This window comes from Stegodyphus dumicola, chromosome X1 (genome assembly GCF_044657685.1).
Source record: "Stegodyphus dumicola isolate Sdum_Otavi_A_Nest chromosome X1, ASM4465768v1".
Classification (NCBI taxonomy): Eukaryota; Metazoa; Arthropoda; class Arachnida; order Araneae; family Eresidae; genus Stegodyphus; species Stegodyphus dumicola.
The window spans coordinates 156449448-156476815 of record NC_140780.1 but is presented as its reverse complement, the minus strand read 5'-3'; the positions used below and the strand labels follow the sequence as shown (position 1 = coordinate 156476815).

The following is a 27368-nucleotide window of genomic DNA, read 5'->3' as shown; positions in this document are numbered from 1 at the left end:
AAATACTGAAACTGGCAAAACACCTTTCAATCAGTTTTTACTTATTTTCAAAAGAACTTTAACCTTATCACACAGAAAGCACACCCCCAAATTAAATGTTTAAAATTAGAATATGAAATAAAAACATGCTGCACAATTCACAAAATATATTTTAATTATTATTAACATAAGCAACTAAGCACTGCAATAAAACAGCTAGCTTAGAAGTTACAAGAACTGTTGAAATGATTCAAACAGACTCAAATTTCATGCAAACATAAAAGCAAAAAACAATCTACAATTTTATTGTCTTGGGGATAAAAGAACAATAATTTAAACACTGCTATATGTATCTGATTTTACTCTCTGTCAGACACACGCAGAAGGCAGGAGAATAATAAAAGAAAACTATACTTTCAGCGAATAGCGTCAAAACAATCAAATATTTAGCAACACTATTATTTCATGTTCTCAGTCCCTGTGCACATAAATATAAAAAACATTAATTAAATAAAAGTTATCATAAAAACAATATAATGATGAAAGAAATTAAGTATGAAAAACATTGCATATTCTCTTAAAAAAACAACCAGTAGTATTCCAGTTATCCTGATTCACTTGTTCTGCTTTCTATGGCAAATAAACTGATGCTGTTTGTTCATTTATTCACATGCTTTTACTTCTTTTTTCAAAAAGCTATAAACTAATTTAGCGCTAAATCTATAAACGTGCATAACAAATTACCTTAAGATATTCAGAAATCAAGCAGCATATAAACCTTTATGAAAAAAATATTGTTACACATACAGACAACTGGTCCTAGTTTAATCTGCGAGTCACTGCTTAACTGTAACACCTTACTCTAAACAACTGAAATCATATAACATGAATTCCTTATCCAGTGTTTTTTTGGGCATGCTGTTATCTTGTAAAGCAGCACTTACACTAATAATTGACAAGTTTATTTCAGTTGAAAGTATCAGAGTTGTTACAGCAAGTCGAAACCAGTTTCACTGTTTTGCTTAGTGAACAAATACTGTGTTCCTTTATGGAAACAACTGTTCTAGAAATATATAATCTTCGATGAAATAAAACACAAAACAATTCCATTAATCGCAATTCCATTCATCGCACTGCAATAAGTAAGCACCTGGTGCACAGAACAAAAGTGTCATTCTGTTACGTGGATATTCAGACATTCGCATGAACTTTTTAACCTCCTCATGCACTCAATAAAGTTAACTTGATTGTACTGAACAAAATTATTGCCATGTACTTGAGTAAATCCATTAAAGAATTGGTTTTAAGATATAATAGAATATGTTCGATACAGTTTTAAATTCAAATAAAGAAAGTGTTTCAAAGAACACTTTCTGAATTCTTATTAGTGCATTAATGGATTAAATATCCAGATACACAGCAGTGTCAGAATAACTGAAATGCCACTGTTCACTTTTAACATTAAATGACACTCAACACAAGAAAAACAATTTAGAAACATGCAACTGAGACCCAGAATAATAACAATATATTCACTCTGATAGATGAAATAGCCCTACATTTTATTCAGGTAAATAATACTCACATAACCTGTTTCTGAACAGATCTATATTTTGATTCACACTTTATATTCAATGCTTATCAAGATGCATAGGATGACAAAATAAAGATAAAATAGCACCATCAGATAAAATGTCATATTGTTTTCAAAATCTCTTTATGAGTCTGCTTCTTTCCATATATGTTCCCTATTTTATGATCCCATAAAAAACAATAGAATGTACAACGGAACTTCTGTAAAATTCAACAGTACTACTAAAACAGCATAAAACTAAGTTTAACAGTCATGCAGAATTTTCAGTGCAACAACAGAGAAAATACTTTTTTTCAAAAACAATGTTTATAAGTGATTAAGGTAACACTTTGCTTGTTGTTGAACTCTGCTTGCAATAAGCTAATTCACTACTACTGAATGCACACTCCTAAATACTTAAAGAATTATCAAGTTGACTCCAATGTACGTGCTTGCTTACAATTTTAATATTTTACAAACACAATACCATTCTAACCTTTGTACCTTTACTATCAATTCCTTATAAAATTGCTGCTTTAGTATATTTCACACAGGCTGCAGATAAAAATTCAGTTTCTAAAAGCAACATCACTTTTCCAAAGAGATTAAATCATGAATTACCAAAGTATTTTAAGCAATGTTGACATACTGAGTAAACAACATTACTTCAGTTTTTCCAATTATAATCGAACTGAGATCTGATTACAACTCAAGTGGTTTCTAACCACTAAATTAATCACATCTCACTAAACTTCCAATGCAGCAAAAGATTCAATGTTATATACACGTCCAAAAAGTGAAAAAAGGCCAATATGTCAGTAATGAATAATGGATTAAATAATAATCTTCGTATTGCATTAAATAATCATGCATCTTGCAAATACAATCAAAAATGAAGTACATCCGGAACACATACCAAAATACCATTCTTTTAAAATTTTCAAGACTATTTTAAATAATCAAACATCTACACAAAAGAATTACTAGTTTTCACTACTTAAAACCATTTTATTAATATACAGAAAGTCAATCTTACCAGTAACTTGTTTACTAACGCAAAAATATTTCATTTACTTACATTATGATTACAGATGCTGAGGTTTTCGCATTTGTTTCACTGTTAAGTTTGGCATACAACAGCCGAAAGAATGTCCCAGCCGAATGATAATCCAAAAACAGACTTACAGCATTTATATTGTTATCAAATTTAATTTATAACATTAATTGGCATGTGAAAAGCAAATTCAGGACTTACCAAAGACAAAACCACTGGTTATTTATTGGCAGATCATATATAAATTTAACATTTTTTTCCCAAATTATTTTGAAGCGGAATAATCAGAAAATCAAACATAAAACAATTTATAATAAATATTCATCTACCTTACTTAATTTGAAATATTTTTTCAGTACTCAGAGTATTAAGAAATGCTAACCTCTTCCTGTATGCTTGGTGGCAATGCTGCTAAAAATTCTGGATTTACTTCAGTGAAAGAAGTGCCTTCGCTAGAACTTTCACTTGTGACTGCTTCTGTTCTTTGCCTTAAACGCTGGAGACGTAATTGTTCAGCTATCACTTCTTGCCTAATGTTGTCAGGTAAAGCAGCCAAAAATGAAGGATCAACACCTTCAGGAATTTCAACACCAGCTACATAATATTAAAACAAAACAGTAAATAATATATATATTTAAATAACTAAAATAGTTAAAAATATTTACACTAATGTTTCAGCAATACAGCACCAATGCAAGGATCATTACAGATTTTTAATATTGTACAAATACTGCAAAGAAATATGAATCTTAACAGTAAGATATGGCATGTAAATCTATTAGGGGCAATACAAAATGCAATGAATTACTACACATGCCATATGTTAAAACAAAACTTTCACGATGAGAATATAATAACATGATTTAACTTCTGATGATGTAGATATTTTCTAGCTATCACAACATCTTTAGAATACCCAATATTACAAGCATGCACTATTTACAAGAACTAACTGAATTGTCAAACCAACTGAAATAAAAATTTTAAGAAAATATGTTTAAGAAACATATCTAAGAAAATAACTATCAGCATATCCATAATAAGGATTTAACATTATCACATTTTGAGACTGCAGCAGTTCGTAGAAGATAATTTTTAGCATTCTAACAGTTTCAAACAGCAAAGATAAAACTGGCACAGTTTCGGTTTGCACACTTACCAACATAATTACTAAAACTAATAATCTAAAAATTATTTATTTACTTATTATTATTATTATTATTACTATTTTTTTTTGCTTTACTTTGAAATAACATTTACCTTGAAGACCCTACATACATAATATAAACGTTCAGCCAAAACTGAAGAAACTTTTACAGTTTTGCAGAGATTTTATAGCACAGTATATGACATCAGTACAAACAGCCCTCTATATATCATGTATCGAAATTATCCTTCCACACAGTCAGTAGTCGCCGTCCAGACAGTACAGTGTTTAAGGAAGCCGACTACAATAGCAAAGTGCCTGGGTTCAAATCCCAGAGAAGGCATGGTTGTAGTTGTCCATCCTTTCATAGGAGGCAGAGGTGGCCCACCTATTAGGTGCTTCTATAATAAAGTGGCTACCACTTCTGGCCTTAGTTGTGGCCAAGCCGAAGTTGGCTGAAAGCCCAACTTTGGGGGAAGAGAGAGGAAACAGTTGTAAACATGCGTTTAAAAATAGTCATGAAATTTTAGGCATACACACCAGCACCTTGAAATGTGTCCGAATAATATAAAATAGTATATATATATGTAAAAAAATTACAGAATATATAAAAGATTAAATTAACAGCATAAAATCTCCCTTCTCTATTCTAAAAATAGCAACATCTATTTGAAGTGTGTCATTTCCAGAAAAATCTGTCATATAATGACTATTTCTCAAAGCATGCATTTACGTAATTCCAGTGATGTAAACTTAACTAAAACTCAAGCAGCCAATAATAATTTTACAGCAATATTAACTATCCAATCAAAATGCTTTGAGAATCACAACTAAATCAGTCTGACTTAAAATTTCATCTTGAACATAACACAGTTGCTTTGTACACTTTGCCTTAGCTTGACTGTAGTCTGTCTGTTTCTTCTTTTTTGCTGCAAATCTATCAAAAAATGTAAGCCTTTCGGAACAGGCACATTTGATGTGCCGACTTGTGTGTAACCGCAACATGTTGCTCAAAATAAAACTGAAGATTTAATCTGTCTTCGCCTCCAATTTCCTAGTCAGTATGGATCAACACTTCTACGCCATCAAAATTTCTGCTCCTGAATATATTACACATATATAGGGAAATTGAGACTTGGATACAATTAATATTTTGACCTTTTTAATAAAAAAATTTGTTGGCTATCAGTCTCAATGTCCTGTTTGACGAAATGCATTGTGGAATTTAGCAGAGTTCGAATCTCGCCATGCATTTCCCTTGAAAAGTCCAGGGTGAATTAGGCTAATTGGTGAGTTGGTCCAAGGTGAATTAGGCTAATTATTCCATTTACCGCTGCTTGTAGTAGTTATTGTTTTTTTTAATATGTTTTGAGATAGCCTATACTTTATTCTACATACATATTAACTTTCATATTAAGTTCATAATATATATATAACATTTTCATAACATATTAAGTTTGAATAAGGTTAAGCTTTCATCTTTTTCTATTTTTATACTATTTTATACTATTTTGTAAAGGAACCTAAGTATCATGTTATCTCATAGGCTATACCTTGGAGAATATACTTTTTAATTACTTACACGCACACACACACACACATGTGTATGTATACCCCTTCTCTATTCTAATCTCTGCATTCTAATCCCCCAACATATACACACGGGGGACAGGAAGTAAAGATAGAAAATCAGGCTATTTTGGGGGTTATAATAAATAAAATACTGCTTATTTATAGCTTTTTTGGAAACATTAAGTGCTGTGAGGCTGAACACTGGATTGCATGAAAGGTTAAGACATTCCAAATACAGTAGAAGTCTAGAAATCCGCAAAGCTTGGGACCAGAGGCTGTGCAGATTTTACGATGTTGCGGATTTCAGGACAGAAGAGATAAAGCATAATATTCGGGCAAAATAAATAAGGCGTATTAGATACATTTAAATAAATTATTATATACAATATTGCAATAATTTATTATATGCATTAAATTATTATTACATATATAATTTGATTATATTATTCATTTACTATATGTACACAGCATCGAGGTTTGCCAATTTCGCCTCATGCAAAGATTTCCGGTTTCGGATTCCAGTGTTAGAATCACTGTTACTGTAAAATTTCAACAGCTTTTCTTTATTTTTTCGTATATCATACACAATCGTGTTTCAATTCCATACCATTCTGCTATAAATCGAGGAGTAGCACCTGCCTCCAACTTTTGCACTTTTTGTGTTACCGTCAATGCAACGTGTTTACGTTTTTCAACGTTGCAAGCAGTAAAATCATGAGTGCGTTTTTTATCTGTTATTGTATTAAAAAGGGCTGAAATTTAAAATATTCTCAATTTATCCACAAAATATTGGGATAAAAAAAGGCAGCACAAAACAATCTATAAATAAAATAACAAAGCTCAGAAAATACGTGAATCGTGAACTTAAAGAGTTGAGTGAATCCTCTGCTTTTTTACCTCAATGCAGAGATTAGAGGGAAGAAACTTTTATCCTATTCTTTAAAACATTTTTTATTTCAATAATTTGGTATTTCCGTTACAACTTATTATTATTCGGTAATTATGATGTCATTATTCGGTATTTTTCCTTCGATATTTCGTACTCAATGTTGCGGTTTTGTGGAACCTATAAACTGAATGCTTATATTTTGAGAGGGAACGTGGATTTCAGGTCTGCGGATTTTCGGTATTTGACTGTAATAGAAAATGCTACAGAGCTACTTTTATCTGAAGAATTACTGATACAACCTGTCCTAAAGGAATTTCCCTTTTACATAATTTAATAACTATTGATTTTATTTAAAATCTATTCCTCTAGTAATATTTAAGGTGTAAAATTAATACTTAATGAGACAAACACTTGGCATATTTTCCTACCACTTGAATCTAAAATAGCTTTCCCTTTTATGATAGCTTTGCAAGAGCAAGAGTCCTACTAAGGCTAAGTGCGAAACTTTCAAGAATGTTGCTCGGATTATTTGTTTTCATACAAAAATAAGATTAATAGTGCCTTATATGTCATATTACTAATGAAAAGTATGAAAAAAAATAATGACCCCCCCACCAAAAAAAAAAAAACATTTTGTAAACATAGCAATTATTTATCCCATTAAATGATGCATCAAGCCTAGAAACCAGACTGTGAACTAAGTGGCTTGGTTTTAATAAATATATATAAAAAACAGAATTTCTCTTACCACCTAAAACATTGGAAAAGTCAGGGGGAGCATCATTTTCAGTTACGTTTGGCTGTTCACTATAGGGAAAAAATAAAACTAAATTGCATACAAATATCTCAGATACGCATTTGAAAAAATTACCATTGAAGAGAGAACAAACAAGTTAGCTCAATTTAAAAGCTAAAAAATTGAACAAAAATCATGCAGTATTAATACTAGCAGCAGTACTAAAAAGACTGGCAGCCATTACTCTAAGGTTTTCAGGAGAAGACTGAATTCTTTAACATTTTATAAAACAGTATTATTTTATAAAATCAGAGATTAAGAGAAAATTACTTTTGCATGAAAACATCTACAACCATAAATGACAAAATGCTAATTTTTACTAATACAAAAAACAGAAAATATTCCGTCAAATAAAACCTAAAATGCTTTAATTGAGAGAAATTACGTATTTCTTAGTTTTGATTATGTGACTAAAAACTACTTTGACTCAGTTAGCGCAGCAAGAAAATTTTTTAATGTAGCTGTTTGCAATAGCATATATTATTTTTTTAAATGCAGCAGTGCAGCAGATTTTGAAAAAGAAACCAGGAGTTTCAATATCTACACTGACTGACAGTAATCAAAGTTCGATACTCTGAAAATTTAAATTCAATTTTTTCTTTAAACTTTACCTTGAAAAAGTATTAAACATTTTTTCTGAAGCATTAAAAAAAAAAAAAATAGTTAAGTGAACTTTTATATAAAGAGATTTCTATCTTATGATGAATATATTGATGTTTATTATTTCCTCATCATGACATTCTTATTGCTCAGAAATATACTACAGGAAAACTTATTCGTTATCTTAAAATTAATAATTACATGTGTAGAGAATTTAAGTATTTACTTGAAAAATTAGAATCAAAATGATAAAGTTTAGCTGTGTGCTACATCTACTTCTGAAAGTGATGCTATATTTTTCAAGTATGAAAAGCAAAGGAATAGTACATATTAGATAACCAAAAATCTACTTCAAAATGGAAAAACGTGGCTCTTTGTTCCATTGAATGAACCTTATACTGTAGCAATCTCATCTATTTTCTAAAAACAACTGCAGTTAGAAGCAAATATCATTATGCTAATATGTTTCTTTTTTAAAATTGGGGATTCATTAAAAACATAGGTAGAATAAATCCTACACATTTTCAGAATGCTCTTGAGGAGCTATTTTTATAAAAAAATAAATAAAAGTCAAATAATTATGCATATAAGACTTATTGCCCAACTCCACTAGTTTTAGAACTGGCACTGGCTATGAGAACAGCTGAAAAGAAGGAAAAATAAAATTATCCACACTTTTGTTATAAATCTTTGCTTGGTCACACTGCCTTCTGTACATGCACACTTAGGGTTTGACTATTGTGGTCACATGACTGAAGTTTCCCATACATGCTGAGAGTTGGTACCCTTGTGGGCATATGACTGAAGTTGATCCTGGCATTTTCTTTGCTATGTGATAGTGCTGATACGATAAAGCTACAAGTGAATATCAACAAGGAACAAAGAAGACTGGTCCAATTTCTGTTGTCAGAAGTTGTCGGGCTGAAATTCACTGAAGAGTTTCCATACAATTCAGGAACACTTTACAGTGAAGAAGCACGTAAGAAAAGATTGAGACTATGAAAGTAATATGCATGAAGAAAGAGCAAGATGCCCCTCAACTTCAACACAGGCTAAAAGGTTTATCAAACTCAAGGGTTGATACTAGCTAAAAGGAGAAGTTACCAGAGAATTTTGAAAATTGGCCATTATTCTGCCTTTCAAAATATACACGAAAAATTCAGACTCAATAAAGTCTGTACAAGATGGAGGAAATGCTACAGAGCACATGCATGGTTGAAAGCTGCTGCATTCACTGAAACTTTGAGAAATTGCATCTTTACTATCATTTCTTAGATCCTTCAAAATTGCTTTACAATGCTGTCGCTATTCTAAGACGAAATATACACAAGAAACAGTACATAAATGCTTGTGCAAGCAAACAAAAAGCATCTTCTTGGAGAGAATATGTAAGTTGCTGGATATGACTGCTGGATCAAGTGCACTGAACATAAAAAAATGGGATACTTATTCAAGTCCTGAGAGCAAAATAAACTGGAAACACAACACTGGATAATTTTTTACTTTTCTTCATACATCAGAGTATAACATTTTAATCTTACAGAACACCACCCCAAATATGAATGTTTATAATTTGAAATGGTAATGCAAATTATATCTCATGACCTAGAGAGTATCTATCTAACAAAGTTGTTAAATGCTGATGGTTAGGTTTGATGAGTATACACGGGTTCATGTATCAGTTGTGTGTTAGGAATTAAGCTATTATTCTTTATGTAAAAAATCTGGTAGTCTGGTTGTTCATTTGAATTATTTATGTTTCAAAAGAATTTCATCTCTGACTGGAATTTCTTCACAGCACTTCCTGTTTCCATTCCCAAAAATTAGTACAAAGGATATTTCCTGAACTAAAGACTATACCAACATAAATTACTTCCTGTTACTTTGTAAAATTATGTTTTAATTTTGTTTTTCCATTGTTGAATTATGAACACCCTGTATACCTATACCATGTTGTATCACAAATGATAGATTACAGAATTGTTCAAACACAGTATACAAGTGCTACCTGCCTATGGGGAAGAATGTCTTTGAGAACTTTCTAAGACAAATTGGCTCAGAGAAGGGGAGGAATACCTTCAAGAGCATTTTCCAAGAGAAATTAACTCACAGTCATGTTATACATAGGAAATTTTTGAAAAATGCAGCGAGTCAATTCATCAAGGATCAAGCTTCTATTATTCATCAGTGTTATTTGGCTAGAGATAAGGCTCGACAGATAAGAACGTAGGGCAGTGCTAATTAAAAACATGAAATATGCCCAATTATGTTTAAAAAATACAAAACATATTAACCCTTGGCGTTCCATTCACACCGTTACGGAGCCATCCGTCATTTGTTCCATAACTCCGTAGGCTCCGCTGCGGAGCCCAATGTTTTTAGCATGATTAGACTTAAGATGTTACGGAACTGTCGGTGTTGGCAATTGTTATCTGTAGTTAAAACGTGCTCATCTCGCTACTGTTACGATTGAAATATTATTTTACCCATTTTATGGTTAGCAACATGGAGAAAAATAATTATTGTGACGAGAATATAGAGTTAAGTGATAGTGAAGATGTGTAGAGACGACGAATGGTAGTTATTGAAAGTGAAAGCGAAGAGTCCCCGGAAGACTTAGATGAATGGCGCAATGTCACGGAAGAATTAGATATTCCGGAGAGAATACATTTTAGTGTACCACCAAAGGTAAATAGACCACAAATTCCTACAAATACTGCACAGCCGACACAATATTTCAAATTATTTTTCACAAACAAACTGGTAAATGAAGTTATAAAAGAAATCAACAATTACGCAGAAAACGTTCTAAAGAATAAAGACATATCTAGTAATTCTATTTGGAAAACGTGGTGTGCGGTGGAAGAGGATGAGTTTTAAACTTTTATTGGAGTTCAATATGGGTACGATACCCCTGGCGAATATGCAGGATTATTGGTCAGTTAAGGAGAATAGTCACATCCCTTTCTATGGTAAAATATTTACAAGAAAGAGATTTATGCAGATATTCTGGATGATGCATTCTGCTGTGAAAATGTGCCAGAGTTGCTGGTAGGCAGTGGTACAAAAATGTGCGGAGCGCTAGGGGTTAAAACCACATTTGCTTCAATCTATAGCTGAGAATGAGAGACTCAACCAATCATTTTTGCAATGCTTTATAATCATCTGCAGGAATATTTTACAGTTCAAGATTCTTGTTGCAGGCAATTGCAATTCAAATTGACACTAGTAATGAAAAGGCATTTTTTTAAATGATAATCCACCATGATATGAAATATATTATAAATAACTTTAACAGTAGAAAATGCATACATTACACAATCCAACAGCTCTACAGCAATTATTTTTTAACAACAATAACAGAATAATTATTTAATTTAACAGAAAGGAAGCTTAAAATCTGAAAAGTTTGCATTTATTGAAAATAAAGAATAGCATGCAAAAAGAAAAAAAAAAAATAGAAATATGTATAATCCTAAACTATAATTATTTGAGAACATACCATGGTACAGCATCATCTGACAGCAAACTAGGTGTAGACACTCTTGGTTGGTCTCCAGAAGGAACATAACTACTTGAGGAAATTGTTGATCTTTCAGCTGGAGATAAAAGATCATTTATATCATGAAGAACAACACTTACTGATGGCAATCGAATAGCACCTGTTCTTTCATCTCTAGGCAGATCCTCTATCCTTAAAGGCTCTCGTGAATTTCTCTCTTCTACATCATCATCGGTTTGCGGAGCAAAACTATCTGAAGAACTTGTATTATCATCAGGCAAACATGCATTTATATCATGAAGAACAACACTTAAAGTTGGCAATCGAAAGTTACCTGTCCTCTCATCTATAGGAAGATCTACATTAATAGTTCCTACTGAATTTCTTCTGTCTACATGACTCATATTCATCACTACATCAGCATTTGGTGGGACTAATACTCCATCATTACGAGACTGATCCAACTCAACTACTGTTGTATCTGAAATATTCTCGGAAGTACTTTTTCTTTCTCCATCATCTGATGAATCTGACACTGTTATTGTTGTATCCAGGTTTTTTGGTGATTCATTAAATTGTGTTCTCTTTGCTTCTTCCTCGTCAGAAGAATCTAAAACAGTTATTGTCTCTACAGAAGAACGCGAGTCATCCAATTTAGTTTCTGAAGCTTCACATGAATCCTCTGAATTCACCTGTTCATTCGATGAACTTGGAAATTCAACTATACCATTTGATGACTCATCTCGCGTGGGAGATGCAAATGGATCAATAACTGCAGTCCTATCTTGTGTGGGAGATGCAAATGGATCAATAACTACATTCCTATCTTGTATGGGAGATGCAAATGGATCAATAACTGCATTCCTGTCCTGATGAGAAAATGGATCAATTACTGCATTCCTAGACTGATGAGATGGCTCCAACAAATCTATAGTTTCAATGTCTGACTGAGAAAATGAAGGCAGCGAAGCAGCACTGCCAAAATCTGCAACAGAATATCATTTTATAATAATGATATTTTGACTGTATTTGACTAACATATAAATTAAAGATTAAATTTTATTGCCGGTCTAATAAATAAATCGAGCAACAAATTTAAATTGTTGAGAAATAACTTGGATTATTAGATTTCAGACCTTAAAATAGAAGAAAATACGCATGGAAAAAGAGGGTTTTGTGCACATTTTAGAAAATAAAAAAAGTACATTGCTCAGTGACCAAGTTTCGACTGCTACTGTAGATATATGTCTGAACCATAAACTCCGCTATGGACCAAATAAGGAAATAACAAGGAGGTTATAATGCTGCCTTCATAAAAATGAGATATCTGTACTAAAGAACTCCTCAGCACAAATTTGAATCTATACCATAATGTGATGTAATTATCACTAGCTCTTCCAGCATTTCTAATATTATCAAGCCAGAGGTAGGCTTAGAATGACTACTTCACACAAACATACATAATACTGAGAATGGCTAAAAGTAAACCTACAGCTTCTCTACCTCCCATCTAAGAAGCTTAAATATCTCAGCTTAAAAAAAAAAAAAAAAAAAAAAACTTTTTTCACAGAAATCAAAAATAAACACATACATATATATAAGGAAAATTTTGAACACACTGTTTGTACAGTGCATCAAGAAAATAACAAAACAGTATTCAAGGCTATTTCAAGCAGGCAAAGCTAGCATTTTAGCTAATGAAATTATTTTTACTTTCACAAGCTTCATAGTTTTTTACTCGACAGCTAAAAATTGTCCTTACATTGTAACAAATTGCAACAGATTTTACTTTCATTACTATGAGATATAAATTGAAAAATCCTAAAATGCATAGGACTAGAGTGGGGGGGATGCAAGTTCTGAACACATGTAATTAATTTACAGATAAGTTTTATCAAGAAATTATTTGCCCAATATATATAAGCATATATTAATATATAAATATATTACATGTATATTATGGAAGCCTTTTTAATATATGCCTTTTATGCAAGGATATATCATTTACAAAATTATCTAATATGTTACACCAAGAAATTTACATATTTAAAAAACAAGTTTTATTGCTCCCTAAAATACACTGATATCTAGGCTTGCTGACAGGAGTATATTTCCAGTAACATGCTGCCTGCAGTTAGGTCAAACAGTTGGGTTAATGCAGAAAATATGTCATCTACGACATGGTGCCAGCCTTTGCGTTTCACGGTCACGTGCACAGTGTCATTATAGAACATACATAACAAATATGAGGTTCAATCTGATTTGAACAGAACTTCTAAATAGGTCTTCACACCTGGGGAAAGGTGAAAGAAATATTTCTATCATTAACTCAGGCCAGTTTCAGACCAAAAAGTTTACCTTTGGAGGGAAAAAATATTTGAAATTTGCAGGACCGTGGAGTGGTTAAGAGGAAAGTAGAAAGGAAGTCTTTTAATGTGATCAACTCTAAACGATTCCCCCCATATTGATTTAAAAGCAGTTATATTGGTTCCTCCATGTAAATGTTTCTTAACCACTTCATAGCAATTTTGCTAAACCACAGTACAACTGGAGGGAAAACATGATCTATAATGTACTTGCGTTTTTGAGCACAGTTTATAACACAGAATCTTCGCACAGTACAAAATTAAAAAATCATGAAACATTTTCTCCCTCAAACAATAGAAGCATTATGATTTACATAAGTTTATTAACACTGAAAAGTTTATTAACACTGCATTTTTCTTACAGGCATAACTAATGCGAGAGACTGTAAATACTCAATAAGCACAACACTTAGTTTAGCAACCCCAGAAATGCAACAGACTGTTTGAATCTTACTTTGCGCTAACTGGCCTACAGCTATATTGATGCCCACTAGACAACTGAATTACTACATTTTAAAAGCTTACTCCTTCATGCACAGTGGTACTGGTAGCAAATGATGAAACTTTTTTTTTAATGGGTAATCCAGGGAAAAAGCAAAGCATTTCTGGTGCCTGAAATAGTGAAACTAGCAAAATATTACATCGGACTAATAAAAATCCTGAAAAATTTTATGAATAAGAGGGAAGACAGGAGAGATGAACTGCAGATCAGATTGGTGGGAGTATTGTTGAAACTTTGGAGTGCCTCACCTAACTTGGGAGAATTGGCAAGTCTATTATGGTATACGACTTTTAGTGATTTCATAAAGCAGTTAGTTGGATAATAAATCACCAACATCTTGTAATTTACAATATTGTAACTATTCCTAATTTTTGAGGTTAATCTTTCAGAAAATTAATGCCTGTGAGCACACGGGAATGTAATACTTAATATCACAACTCTAAATTTGACTTACTCAAATCTCTAGATCTTTTCGAAACTAAACACAAACAAGAGAAATTATAACACTAGTTTTAGCCATCTTACAATACAGCACAATATTATCAAATTTCAATCACCCCTACTCTGCTGTCCTCTAACTCCATACATTAAGTTACAGCATGATTGAAAATGTTTTCAGCATAGAGTTAATAATGATGGGGATATATTTCACAGGTGTTGACAGAAACAGATAGTTAGTTCATTTTCATTTTACCAGAGAATTTTAAACATGAAGAAAAATTTCAGTTCCAGCTAAAATGTAATTCCTTTAAAAAAAAGAAGACAAGCATATATTCTTTAAAGACAAACACTTAAAGGCATGAATTTAAAGACAAACAAGCATATGCTGCCACATTATACACTTACCTTCCAGAAAAGGACCACCTGATTCTAGGTTCTCTAAATCATGTATAAATGCTGCAGTTGAGCTCTCAACATTTGACTCTAGAAGGTATTTCAAAATTATTTCCATGCAATAAAAATGATATTTTTTTAACTAAAAATTTCAACGATCTTTTTGGAGTGTGCGGTGCATAAAAAGTAACTCCTGCAAAAGTGACTTGCTTTTGAAGTTTGTTGAGAAAGGGAATGCTAATAAAATTTTCCAGAATTGGGCAATATAGTGAAATTACAGCATTTATTCTTAATGCAAACTGATTTATTAGTGGAACAGTCTCAGAGATAGAAGCTGACTAGTTCAGGGTTGAACTGAAATCCTTTCACAAATTCTTGTTTTAACAACAAAAACATACTGAATATAATTTTATCATAAATATTATGAATTTCAAGGGATGAAAGAAAAAGCATACATATTCATAAAAAAAAAAAAAAAAAAAAAAAAAAAAAAAACAACAACAACAACAACACATTTGCATTTATTCCTCATGCTCTTCTAACAACTAGTGGAAAGTTAGCTAGGAGGTTTACATACAGTTCAGTCATATTTCAGATATGAAAAATTATACTTAAACAGCCTAACTAGAAAGATTATACATATTCAACTAATTTTTACATATGAATGTAAATGTTGCTACATATACTTTAAAAGCAAAAAAGCAATATATTTCAAGTTATACTTGAAATACTAAAAGTGTTTTAATGCTTGCATTACCAAGTATAGGCTCTGGAAGCCAACAACAATACTTACAAATTTATAATAATAGTTTACACTTTTGACAATGCTACTAAATTATTCAATTTTGTTACTAAGCAACTACACTTTTATTATGAAACAAAAGAGTAGATGAATTTTGTAAAGCGAATTAATTATTTAACCTCTCGTCCCCATTTCAGTTGTAAGATTGTTTTTCTCCCTTTAGTTCACTAATAATTTTATGGATTTTAAAATCCTCTCAGTGCTATGGCCGCATGATTAAGAAATTCAGAAAGTTGCTTATATTTTTTAATTACTGTTGTTTTTAAAAAATGTGAAGAGTTAGTTTTACAACCTTTGAAATTTCAAAACTTTATACTACCTGCATTTTTGGATGCTAAAGTTTTAGAAGCGCCATAAAAGAATTTAAGACATACCACAATAAAACTTAGAAAAATTTTTAAATGAAATTGTGAGAAAAACGTATGTAAATTGACAACATAAAAACATTAAAAATAATGGATTTCATTGCAAATTATTTTAAATGCTAATCAATCCCATCATTTCTGAGATTAATGAAGAGTGATGGAACCAAGTACATAAAGATACAATGACATATTTTTTGAAGCTTAAGAAATGATACTCTCCCGTTTGATTTTGCAGGATGCTTAAAAAGAAAAGAATGTACAAAAATGTACAATTAAAAGAATGATTGAAAAGCTATTAAAAGAGGGTGAATAACTAGCTTCATAATCTGCAAGTTTCAAAACTTTGTAACTACTGTATTTGACAGCATATAAGACGCACTTTTTTTCCTAAATTTGGTCTCAAAAAAGTTACCTGCGTCTTATATGTGAAGGACACAGGTTAACTTTCAATACTGAATGCTACTTTTAGCCCAGATAAAGGTCTAGACACACATAACTTTTTCTACATCTGCCATAATTATTTTGCACATGCGTGAAATATCTGTCGCCAAAAAGCGCCAAAGCTCGAAGCTGATGTTGATTACGTCTATGGATTCCTTCTTTGCATACACTTTCTTTGACTCAGCCGACACACATGTCGGTATAGGTGCTACTCTGTATAAATGTGTCGGTATCGGTGCTTAAAACCATTTGTTTAAAAAAAAATACCCTGGAAAATACGACTACAGGAAACAAGAGATTAAGCTATACAATTCAGTATAAACTAGGAGTGTTAAACTATGCTAAAGTGCATGAAAACAGAGCAGCAGCAAGGCATTTTGGTCCACCACCTACCGATAAAATGATACGTACTTGGCGCCTGCAGGAAGATCAACTGAAGACTGCTAAAAAACAAAAATATAACCTTCGATGCCCAGCTCCATCTTGGCCTGAACTTGAAAATGCCGTAAAAGTGTGGGTGATAGATAAGAGGAAATCTGGGATAAGTGTTTCAACCAAAATGATAATCATTGAGACCAAAGGATTTGCAGAAAAACATGGGAATCAGACCTTTTCAGTGTCTGAGGGCTGGTGCTACAGGTTCATGAAAAGGCAAGGCTTATCAATGCGCACGAAAACAACTATTGTACAGAAAATGCCAGCAGATTATGAAGAAAAAATACTAGCATTTCATAGGTTTGTTATAAATGCACGCAAGAAAACTTCTTTTCAGCTCGGTCAAATAGGAAATATGGATGAAATTCCACTCACATTTGATGGACCATCCAACAAGACTGAGTATTAAAGGGTCTAAATCAATAACCATAAAAACCACAGGTCATGAAAAAAAACCCGGTATACGGTAGTTCTAACATGATGTGCTGATGGCACAAAACTACCGTTGTTTTTCATATTCAAAAGAAAAACTTCCAATGGGTGTAATTGTTCATGTTTCATCCGAAAGGCTGGATGGACGAAGCTGGAATGAAACTGTGGTTACAGAACGTATGGGCAAGGCGACCTGGTGGACTCTTAAGAAAACCCTCTCTTTTTGTTTTGGATCAGTTTAGTGCCCATAGAACTGAAAGCATAAAGAATAAAGCGAGAGAATTAAAAACCCAGATAGCTGTCATTCCTGGTGGACTGACTAACCAATTGCAGCCTTTAGATGTATCAGTGAATAAGCCATTTAAGGAAAAAGTGCGGGAATGATGGAACAAGTGGATAGGAAAGCCACCTCACACCCTCAGGTAAAATGAAGCGGCCCTCTATTTCACAAGTGTGCGAGTTGGTAAAAAGATCTTGGGAGGACGTAAAGGCTGAAGTAATTGTTAAGTCTTTTAAGAAGTGCAGAATCAGTAATACTCTTGACGGAACAGAAGACAATGCATTATTCGAAGAAGGTGATACTAGCAATGACGGAAACAGTAGTGATGACGATAATTCTCGTTTTCAATGATGATGATAGTGAAAAGAACTTTTATGGTTTTGAAAGCAATTAACGTCTAATTTCATGATAGGCAATGTTTTTATTGAATCTGTGTTTTTTGTTGTTTCTGCTTTATTTTGCATTATGTTTGCTTGCTGTTCATTCATTTATTCATTATTGAAATTTACATATCATGTTCACAATAGCTTGCCGTTTGTTAATTTTCCTTAATAAAAATGTGTTTGGTAATTGCATTCAATGATTGTTTATTTGGATTTTATGAAACGTGAGAACTAAAAGAAACCACATTTTAAGTTATTGTGGTACCGCGATGTAGCACGGACTATTTAATCTTTTTTTTCCTTGTGTGTGGCCTTCTAAATAAAGGTGTGTCTTATACGGCACTGCGTCTTATATGCCGTCAAATATGGTAATACATTTTTACAAGTTTAAAATCACAGACATGAAATGGAAAAGAAAGAAAAATTGAATGATTTTCGAAAATTTGGCAAAAAAATCAGGAATGAAATTTAAAATTTAATCTAAATTTCATTTAAAAGACTTTATGACTCATAAACGATGCAAATAGTAAATATCTGAGATCTAAACATTAAATTTTGAAAAAACTGGTTCACTACAAGCACTGGAGGTACAAAAGTAGAACTCGCTGCTTATCAGGAAACCGGTTAAAAACCGATGAAAACTTTTAAACATGTAACAAACACGTGAATGAACTAAATAATGGCTTATAAAAATCCATGCAAACATCATAAGATTAACTCACTAACTGGAAACTGAGATACAAGCTTGACATAATTTATTACCTTTTTGGGGGGCTGCGAATGACATAATAATTGTACATGTAAGAATGAACATTTCTAAATATATTTTGCGGATTCAACAAATTCTGAAAGCAAGATCTGCAAATAAATCATGCACTTTTTTTTTTTTTAAAGGTAATAGTTCTTGTAGTCCTAAATATGCAGATTTATTAAACCTTGCACCACAATATCAATAGGAGAGCATTTTTACTGTCTCTGATGTACCTAAACAAGTAATTACCATAACAGGTGGAATTTGCACCTGGACATCATTCAACACCAATAGAAAGAGCTACATCAAATACACAGTCACACATGCTCAAACGAAAACAAGGTACTCAATCTCTCAGGTCCAGAAGATGAAATGGAAATTTCAATTACATAAAGATGATTATTCATATTATCTATCACATTTGTACTTCATGAAGGAATTCCTGGTGATGATTAGAACATTTCCACGGCTTTCTACACCAGAACTAGGTTTTTTATTTTATTTAATGCACCAATTAGCTGCCAGTACAATAAAGAAAATAGTTATTCAAATTGTTTCATCAGATTTCAAAATATTTTATAATAGACATAAACTATGGATTTTACTATGGGCAGTTCAAAAGAGTAGACCATTGAAAAAAATACAGATTCATAAGATGCCTGAAAAACTGCTCCAATAGATAACCTATCAAACACTATACTAATACACAAAAGTATTTGCTCAAAATTAAATAAGTACTTGAAAGAAATACAAATAAAATTTTAATTGAAAAACAAATAGACAAAAAAAAATCAAATAACATTATAATAATAAATATTAAAAACAACTATAATTAAGAAATACAAAATTTATGCCAAATTATTACTTTGCCCCTCTACTTCAAGGTTTCCAGAAATATGACAAAAATCGATAGAACGTTCCACTTCATAATTAATTTTTTTACCTTTAAGTACAACATCATAAGAATCAAAACCCCTTCCTCATGTTGCTTTCAAAACAACAGTTATGAATTTTCTGAACTATAAACTATTGTTATTTCTGCAATATTGCTATAAAATTGAGAACACATTAAGTAAGTTTACAAGGTTTCTTTAATTGAAAAATATTGAATTAGATGGCATGAAAAAAAAAAAAAAAAAAAAAAAAAAAAAAAAAATTAAAAATGGAAAGTAAACCATTCCATTAATAGAAAGCAAGCGAGAGATGTGAAATTTTTTATCTCTAAAGAAAATTTGCAAAAATGTTAATGAATGAGAATGCAAATTTATCCAGCTAATTATTAAAAAAAAGTCTTTTGCATATCTTGCATAACTGATTACCAGTAAAGAATGTCAGAGATAGAATAGAAGAGAAACACACCAATGTGACAATCAAAATCGCAATAACAACCTTGTATTTAGCATACATATATTAAAACACTCAATCGATTTCGAGGGCAGCTAAAGGTCCCCCGTCATTAGAAGAACGAAATTACTAGAAACTGGAAAAAAGAAGAAAAATAAAGCATCAGCAAAGGAGTCTCAGAAACATGTGGTCGTAACCGGATTTTGAATCAGAGTTACACTGGCCGCCTACTTTTACTGAGCCAGGCTATCTGATCAAACATGACACATAGAATAAAATGCAAAAAAAAGTCAGGTAAGTCAAAAATAGGGAGTGAGGGGCAACTGCACCTTCACGTACCAAGTCTGAACCTCGAATAAATGTCAGAGATGTTTTGAAAAACATTTTCACAATAAGCAGTAGACTATCAAATGCTAAAGAAATAAAGCAATTTTAACATGCTGACTGCCATGTGCATTTTAAATGGCTTGCTTATGCTGCCAACATGAAATTTTTATTATGCGATGTTATAAACTATGCTGAAATATTACCTACAGAAGATAAGGTGAGCTATAGATTCTTGTTTAATGCATTTTTCATGGTGGAGGTCATCGACGACCACCGAAGTGCTGTAGACCATTTTGTGATTTATTATTTTTCAAACCATTATAGTAACAGTGGTTATTATTTAAAAACGTGTCAGTATAGATATTTACCATGTATTTTTACTATTTGTCATGTCGCGGGTTGCCAGTGGCCGGGAATCAAGCTGTTAAACATTTCCGTGAAACAAACGTTTGGTGAGATTCAAAGGAAGACATGCTAATACGTAACATATCAGGAACACAAAAAGTTACCTTAGAGACAAAAAATACAGAAAATGATCTTTATGAAATTCAAAAACTATCTACTTGTCATCAACCACTAGATGAGAGGAAGGTTTTCAATCCCTATTTAAAGTAAATATTTTATTGCAAAGAGGAAAGCTCTCTATATCGATCAGTGTTCTACAAAACTTCATGGTAATTTTCTTCACCTCTAACTACAGTATCTAAAGACAAATCATTGATCAAAACTGCATAAAATCTTAAAATTCACTACAAGAAATACATAATTTGAATTCAGATTACTAAATAATACTTTGAAATCATGTTCAAAATTTTTTCTGTACGAAAATGATTTTCATTGTACCTAAATGCAGTAATATTGTGAAATACAGTCAAAAGTCGTTAATCCGGACTCGTCGGGACTTCGGCGATTCCAGATTATCGATTTTTTCGAATTATAGGTCATTAGTTTAAATCTGGTAAGATGGCATGCAGAAATTATAAAATTAAAAATATGAAACCGTAATTTATGAAATAAAGAACAATTATGATCTAAAGAGTATCAAAATTTACAAAAAGAAAAAGCTTAATATTTATTTGTATACTTTATTAAACATTTCTTTTAATGTAAGTTGTTTAAGTTGCTTCGTTTCATGTGATAATACTTTATCTTCAATTCTACTAAACAGACATAATTTCTTGTTTCGTTACAAAGTTCCGCTGATACAAAGTCCTATAATTTCTGTGACGAGAATACAGACTAAGTTGTCAATCGAAATTTTTTCGTTTTCAATAACCTCTGTATCACTTTCTTCACTATCGGAAGCGATAATTGATTTAAATCATATCAAAAACGGAGTATATCGAGATGAAATACTACATTTAGTAAGGAATTATAAGCCAAATAAAATAAAAACCTCTGCCCTGAAGATAAGGATAGTGCTGACAGATCAACTTCCAATTCATTGTGCGCCGCGTCCCCCCCCGCAGAGCAGCGTGAAATTGATAAACATATTTCGGAATGATTAGATAATCAAAGGATATGCCTTTATCCTTTCCCCCCCAGCAATTCCACTTTCTGTTTAATGGACTTCGAAACATACTTTCGTTTTGTAGATCCTTTACATACTAGTAAATATATATCGGAAATTCTATTTGACATAATCGAAAGTTCAAGCTTACTTTTATAAAATTGCTCTAACAGTCTGCAAAAAATAATAAGCCAGATCCAATTCGAAGATTAAGGAACAACACAATCTGCAACAATAACTGAATTAGATAATTTTTGCTTGGCTTATACCGTTCGCTATACATTAAAGCTCATGCATAAACGTATTATGCACATGCACACATGCATATTCAGAGCCATAAAGGTCTTACGCGCATGCGTAAACGCCTATGCACATGCATCAACGCGAGGCATGCGCAGAAAGTTTGTAGCTTTGAGGTCCGGATTATAGATCATTCCGGATTATGGGTGTCCGAATTAACGACTTTTGACTGTATATCTAAATGCGTTCCTATTGAATCATTTTATGTTTTAATTCCAATTTTCCATTTTCCGATAATTCTATTCTGTTTTTGTTCTGACCCACACAAAGGTGATGTACTGAACATCAGTTGTTTATTTGTAACCAAATAATAAAAAACTTTTACATTTTTCTTCTGCAATATGAAGGAAATTTTCAGAGCAAACACATTTTGCAATAAAATCTTTTGGAACTAAATTGCTGGAAACCAGCAATGCGATTAACAAAGTAAATAATACAAACCTAACAATGGAGTTGATGTCATTAGACGAGGCCCAAATGTCAAGTCGGGATTCAGTAGGTCCATTTCTAATAAATCAGATGATGTGAGACGATCAGATTCACTAGTATCCATAGGTGTAGAAAAACTGAAGAAAGGAATTATACAAATAAAATGAGAACATATGACAGAATACATCTAATGCAATGAATATACATACAAAATGTACGACTTCATTTTCACAAATGAATGAAATAAGCAGAAATTTTACCCCAGGAACAGAAAGATTCAATTTTAATTTCAAATAATCCATGAACACCAAAGGTAACTTACATTTTACAAAATTCTAAAATTCCATAAGATACAGGAAAGTCTTATTAGGTTAAGAAAAATATACTTTTGAGTAATTCTGGCTTGTTTATAACGCAGATCCCAATTTCATGAATTTAATGGTGTAACAATAATGGATCATGGAAGGGATAGTCTATGTCACGGAGAGGAAGGAGCGTATAAAAGGCCTAAAAAGCAGATTTGTCGAACAGGTGCATCCGCTGCCACCTTGGTCGAAGCGACACGTTAATTACTCGGTGTTGACAACAACGGATCATGGAAGGGATAGTCTATGTCACGAAGAGTTAGAGCTACCCAGGAATGAGCACAAGAATCGTACAACCATAAGAGTGGCCAATTCCGTACCAACAATGTCATTAATATCGATTTGATGACATTTACACCCTTCCAGGCATCTGGTGGTATTAAGGAAAACAATTCTAAGATGACTGGCTGATGCTACTGGCATCCATTAAGTTGTCTACCACTGACCTCACATCACAGGCAGTGTCAACTGACTTTTGCCTCACTTGAGTAAGCTAGAACGCAACCAACTGGAGGTAAGTGATCTTCAGCGATGAATCCTGGTTTGGTCTCAGTGCTGATGACCAATGCACAGGCATGTGGAGGTGTCTGGCCAATAATTCGATCCGGCATTTGTTGTCGAGTAGCATACAGCGATTACACAAGGTGTGACAGTGTGGGTAGCAATTTGTTGGGACACAAGATCACCTATAGTCATCCTTCAAGGCACAGTGACGGCTTGCAATTACATACGTATTTATCAGCAAAACAAAGCTTGTCCACATACCGTTATACCGTGAGACTCTTCTAACAATGTCTTATAGGTCATGGGGTACTCCCATGGCCTGCCACGTCACCATACCTCTCTCCAATACAGCACATTTGGGACATGCTTAAAAGGCAACTGCAGCCGTCCGGAAATACTGGTAAATCAAACTGCCCAGGTGACCTATTTGATTCGATGCCATGCCGTGTTTCAGCTTGTATAGCTGTCTGAGGCGGCTATACTGATTGATTTGTAACCTTTTTTCATGCCATAACTTCTTAATAAAACGATCTTGTTCTGAATCTGTAATCATATGTATACATCATCATTCAGTACATAGAAGTTAAATTTCATGATAGTAATTCGTTTCCTTCGAGGTACATATATTCTTTTGTGACAGAGTGTATAATTATTTGTTTGCAGCTGTATGTTGAAAATTTCAAAAAGTCTAACAGTATTACGACTAATACTTTTATTATGTAATGTGGCCAAGAAATGAAAATTTTATACTATCATTTTAGTGAAATTAGCACATCTTTTTTCTAACTGAAATTCAAAATGGTATTAAAAAACTGCATAAAGTTGGAATGAGTAAACGAAAAGTATGAAATGCTGCTTTGTGCCGCATTATATACTTAAATTTGCAAATCATGCTTCACCTTTCTGCATAACCCTTGCTGAAACAGAGGCAATCGAGTGGTAGAAATTAATAATTGTGTAAAAAGACTGCACAAAGAACTGAACATAACTAAACTGCTAAGTGCAGAAAAAACATCAATAGGTTAAAAATCATGAAAAAGTTTTTATTTATTTATTTATTTATTTATTTATTTAAAGCCTGCAGGAATAACATCACAAGCCTGCAGGTATAACATGACAAGTTGTTTTGAAAAGTCATGAAGATTACAAATACAAGTGGCTATTCCTAAAGTCATATTTACTATCATTGTTTACTGGCATTTATGTAAATGGCAAAATTAAGAGAGAAATGCTTTTGGCTTGTATATTTTATACATATCTATAATAAAAAGTTTAGAAATTTCAAAATAGATTAAAAAGTCACACAGTATGTGGTGAAATTTATAACACTGTTAAGAGATAATAATTAAATCAATAAAAGTGTTAACAGCAGCGAAGTGCACATATCAAATGTGAAACAAAACCAATTCAGTAAAATAAGATAACTAATTCTTGAAAACTCTTTCTTATCAAGTTTTCTTGGTCTTTTTCAAGGAGCTGATGAAGAATTTTCAACACAATCTTGTTTCTCAATTAAATCTGGGTGATTTATAAATTCTTCACATAATTCAAGAGAAAATGCCAAATGAAAGTTAATTTAAATAAAATACTTTAATTAGAGTTATTAATTCAGTTAAAAGTGCCGTCCTTTTTTTTTTTTTTTTTGGTATTATTACAATTTCTTATTTCATTTCAGTATGTTCTTTCTAAAATTTAATTATTTCAAGTATTTATCACCATTCGGGTATAAATTAGAAATACCGGTGTGTTTTCTTTAGCTGCCCCTTAAAAAAGGCCAAGGAATTTTATACAATTAGTTATTTTATTGAATTAATTTTGATAAATGTACTTTGCTGTAAGATTTAAATATATATATGCCTATTTAAATAATTAAAAGTACATTGCAAGTAACTAAAGCCATAAAATCTGCCAACATATTTTATGCTACTTATTAATAAAACACATAAATATATTACTTCTAATTATTAAATAATGAATTTACAGGTAAAATAAACTTTGATACAAAGATAGACATCTGGAATTATGGAGCCTTCAGTGATTCCAGGCCCATATACTCTATATAGCATCATTTGATATAACTTATTGAAAATATGCTTTTTACTATTATTAAGACATTCAAAATTTACTTATTCTTTACAAAACCTGAAGACCTCAAAACTTTCTCTAAATACTAATATATCCACCATATTGGATTATCCAACTGAGCGAAATGGTGTGTTTATTCTGCACTAGTGGCCAAAAGAATGCCAAAATTCACAGTTACTGCAGAAAAGGCCTCCGTTAATTGGATAGAAGCAACCAGCCTTTTTTAACTGCTCTATCATTCCATTATACACTAAAAAGTCTTTAATCTGGACTTGTCAAGACTTTGGCATTTCCAGATTATTGGTTTTTCTGGATTATAGATCATCGTTTTAAATCTGGTAAGATGGCGTGCAGAAATTATAAAATTAAAAATATGAAACCATAATTTATGAAAAAAAAGAGCAATTATGATATCTAAAGACTATCAAAATTTACAAAAAAGAAAGCTTAGTATTTATTTGTTTACTCTATTAAACATTTCTTTCAACGCGCGCAGTCGAAATTAGAAAATTGCAACCAGAAAACGATTTGATATGTGTTCATGATATTTATAATGACGAGAAATTTTATTTAAATCATATCAAAGTACATTAAGATGAAATACTACATTTAGTAAGGAATTATAAGCCAAATAAAAACATCTGCCCTGAAGATAAGGATAGTGCCAACAGATCAACTTCCAGTTCATTGCGCGCCGCGATGACCAATTGCAACCAAAAAGGGAGGTGCACAGATACATATTACAGCAATCCTATTTAAAAAAAATTTTTAAGTTCTGAGGATACTCATTTTTGAATTAGGTGAGATACATATATATGTATGTACGTACAGACACCATGAAAAAAAAAATCTCTTCTAAATCCATTTTAAATCAGTTTTATAATTTGTTTGGGAGAAAAAAGTCCATTGTTCTGTCCTTAGGTACAGATGCCAAAACATCCTTAAATTGCATTCGATAGTAGTCAAAATGTATATTTTCGTTGAAATGTGACACCTGGAATTTTTCGTGATTACAATTCACTTCATACAACGAACTAAAAAACTACAGTTAACTACTATTAAAAGTCTTTGAAATATAATATGGATCAAATCGGAAAGTTAATAAAAAGCACAATTTTTCACATATTGTCATATATATTCACAGACAGCAAAATATGAATCCTCTTCCACAACTACTCAGAGGCCAAAAGTGTTGTTGTGGCTACATCAGTCAATTAATTTTCATTAGCCACAGTATGATTCCTTAGACAGCAAGTGTTTGAAAGAGACTTAGAAGAATGTCAGCTAGTTGAAAGATAAAATGCTTTTATGGCACATCTGCTTATTTTTCAGTATTATATTCACCATTCCTGGACTTGATTAAAAGAAATCGTTAGTGATCCAGATATTAGATCATTCCAGATACTGGATGTACAGATTTCAAACTTTGTACTGTATTACTTCTTAATTATACCCAATTTGAGGTTGCATTACTTTGAAAACCTTAGTACTTGGCAACCATTTTAATAATCAAATATTGAAAGTCTCTTTCTTCCCCTTCTTTACGTTCTTTATCTGTGTGTGTTACAAACTCTCCAAATTAAAAAAAAAAAAGCATTTGTTCTAGCAACTAGAAAAATTCTTTAATGAAAACAACTGTTCTAATACTAACCTGGTTGTTGGCGGCTGGATGGATTCACAACATTGCAGCTGAGATGTAGACAGAGTAGCTGAAAATAAACATATAAAGATTGGTATTGCATTTAAAAATAATGCATGAATGGCCTACTTTAAGACACTCTTTTAAAGAAAAAAAACTCTT

The 27368-nt window shown here is 32.0% G+C and overlaps 1 protein-coding gene across 2 annotated transcripts in view; it reads right to left on the bottom strand.

Moving 5' to 3' along the window:
• HUWE1 (HECT, UBA and WWE domain containing E3 ubiquitin protein ligase 1) overlaps positions 1-27368 on the bottom strand; it is a 595188-nt gene that overhangs the window by 168021 nt on the left and 399799 nt on the right. For both annotated transcript variants that reach the window (XM_085806998.1, XM_085806999.1), the window contains exons 62-67: positions 27219-27276; positions 22626-22750; positions 14827-14904; positions 11113-12097; positions 6963-7021; positions 2989-3200 (exon numbers count right to left, since the gene is read on the bottom strand). In XM_085806998.1, the coding sequence (XP_085663124.1) occupies positions 2989-3200; positions 6963-7021; positions 11113-12097; positions 14827-14904; positions 22626-22750; positions 27219-27276 (1517 nt within the window). The remainder of the gene's footprint in view (positions 1-2988; positions 3201-6962; positions 7022-11112; positions 12098-14826; positions 14905-22625; positions 22751-27218; positions 27277-27368) is intronic.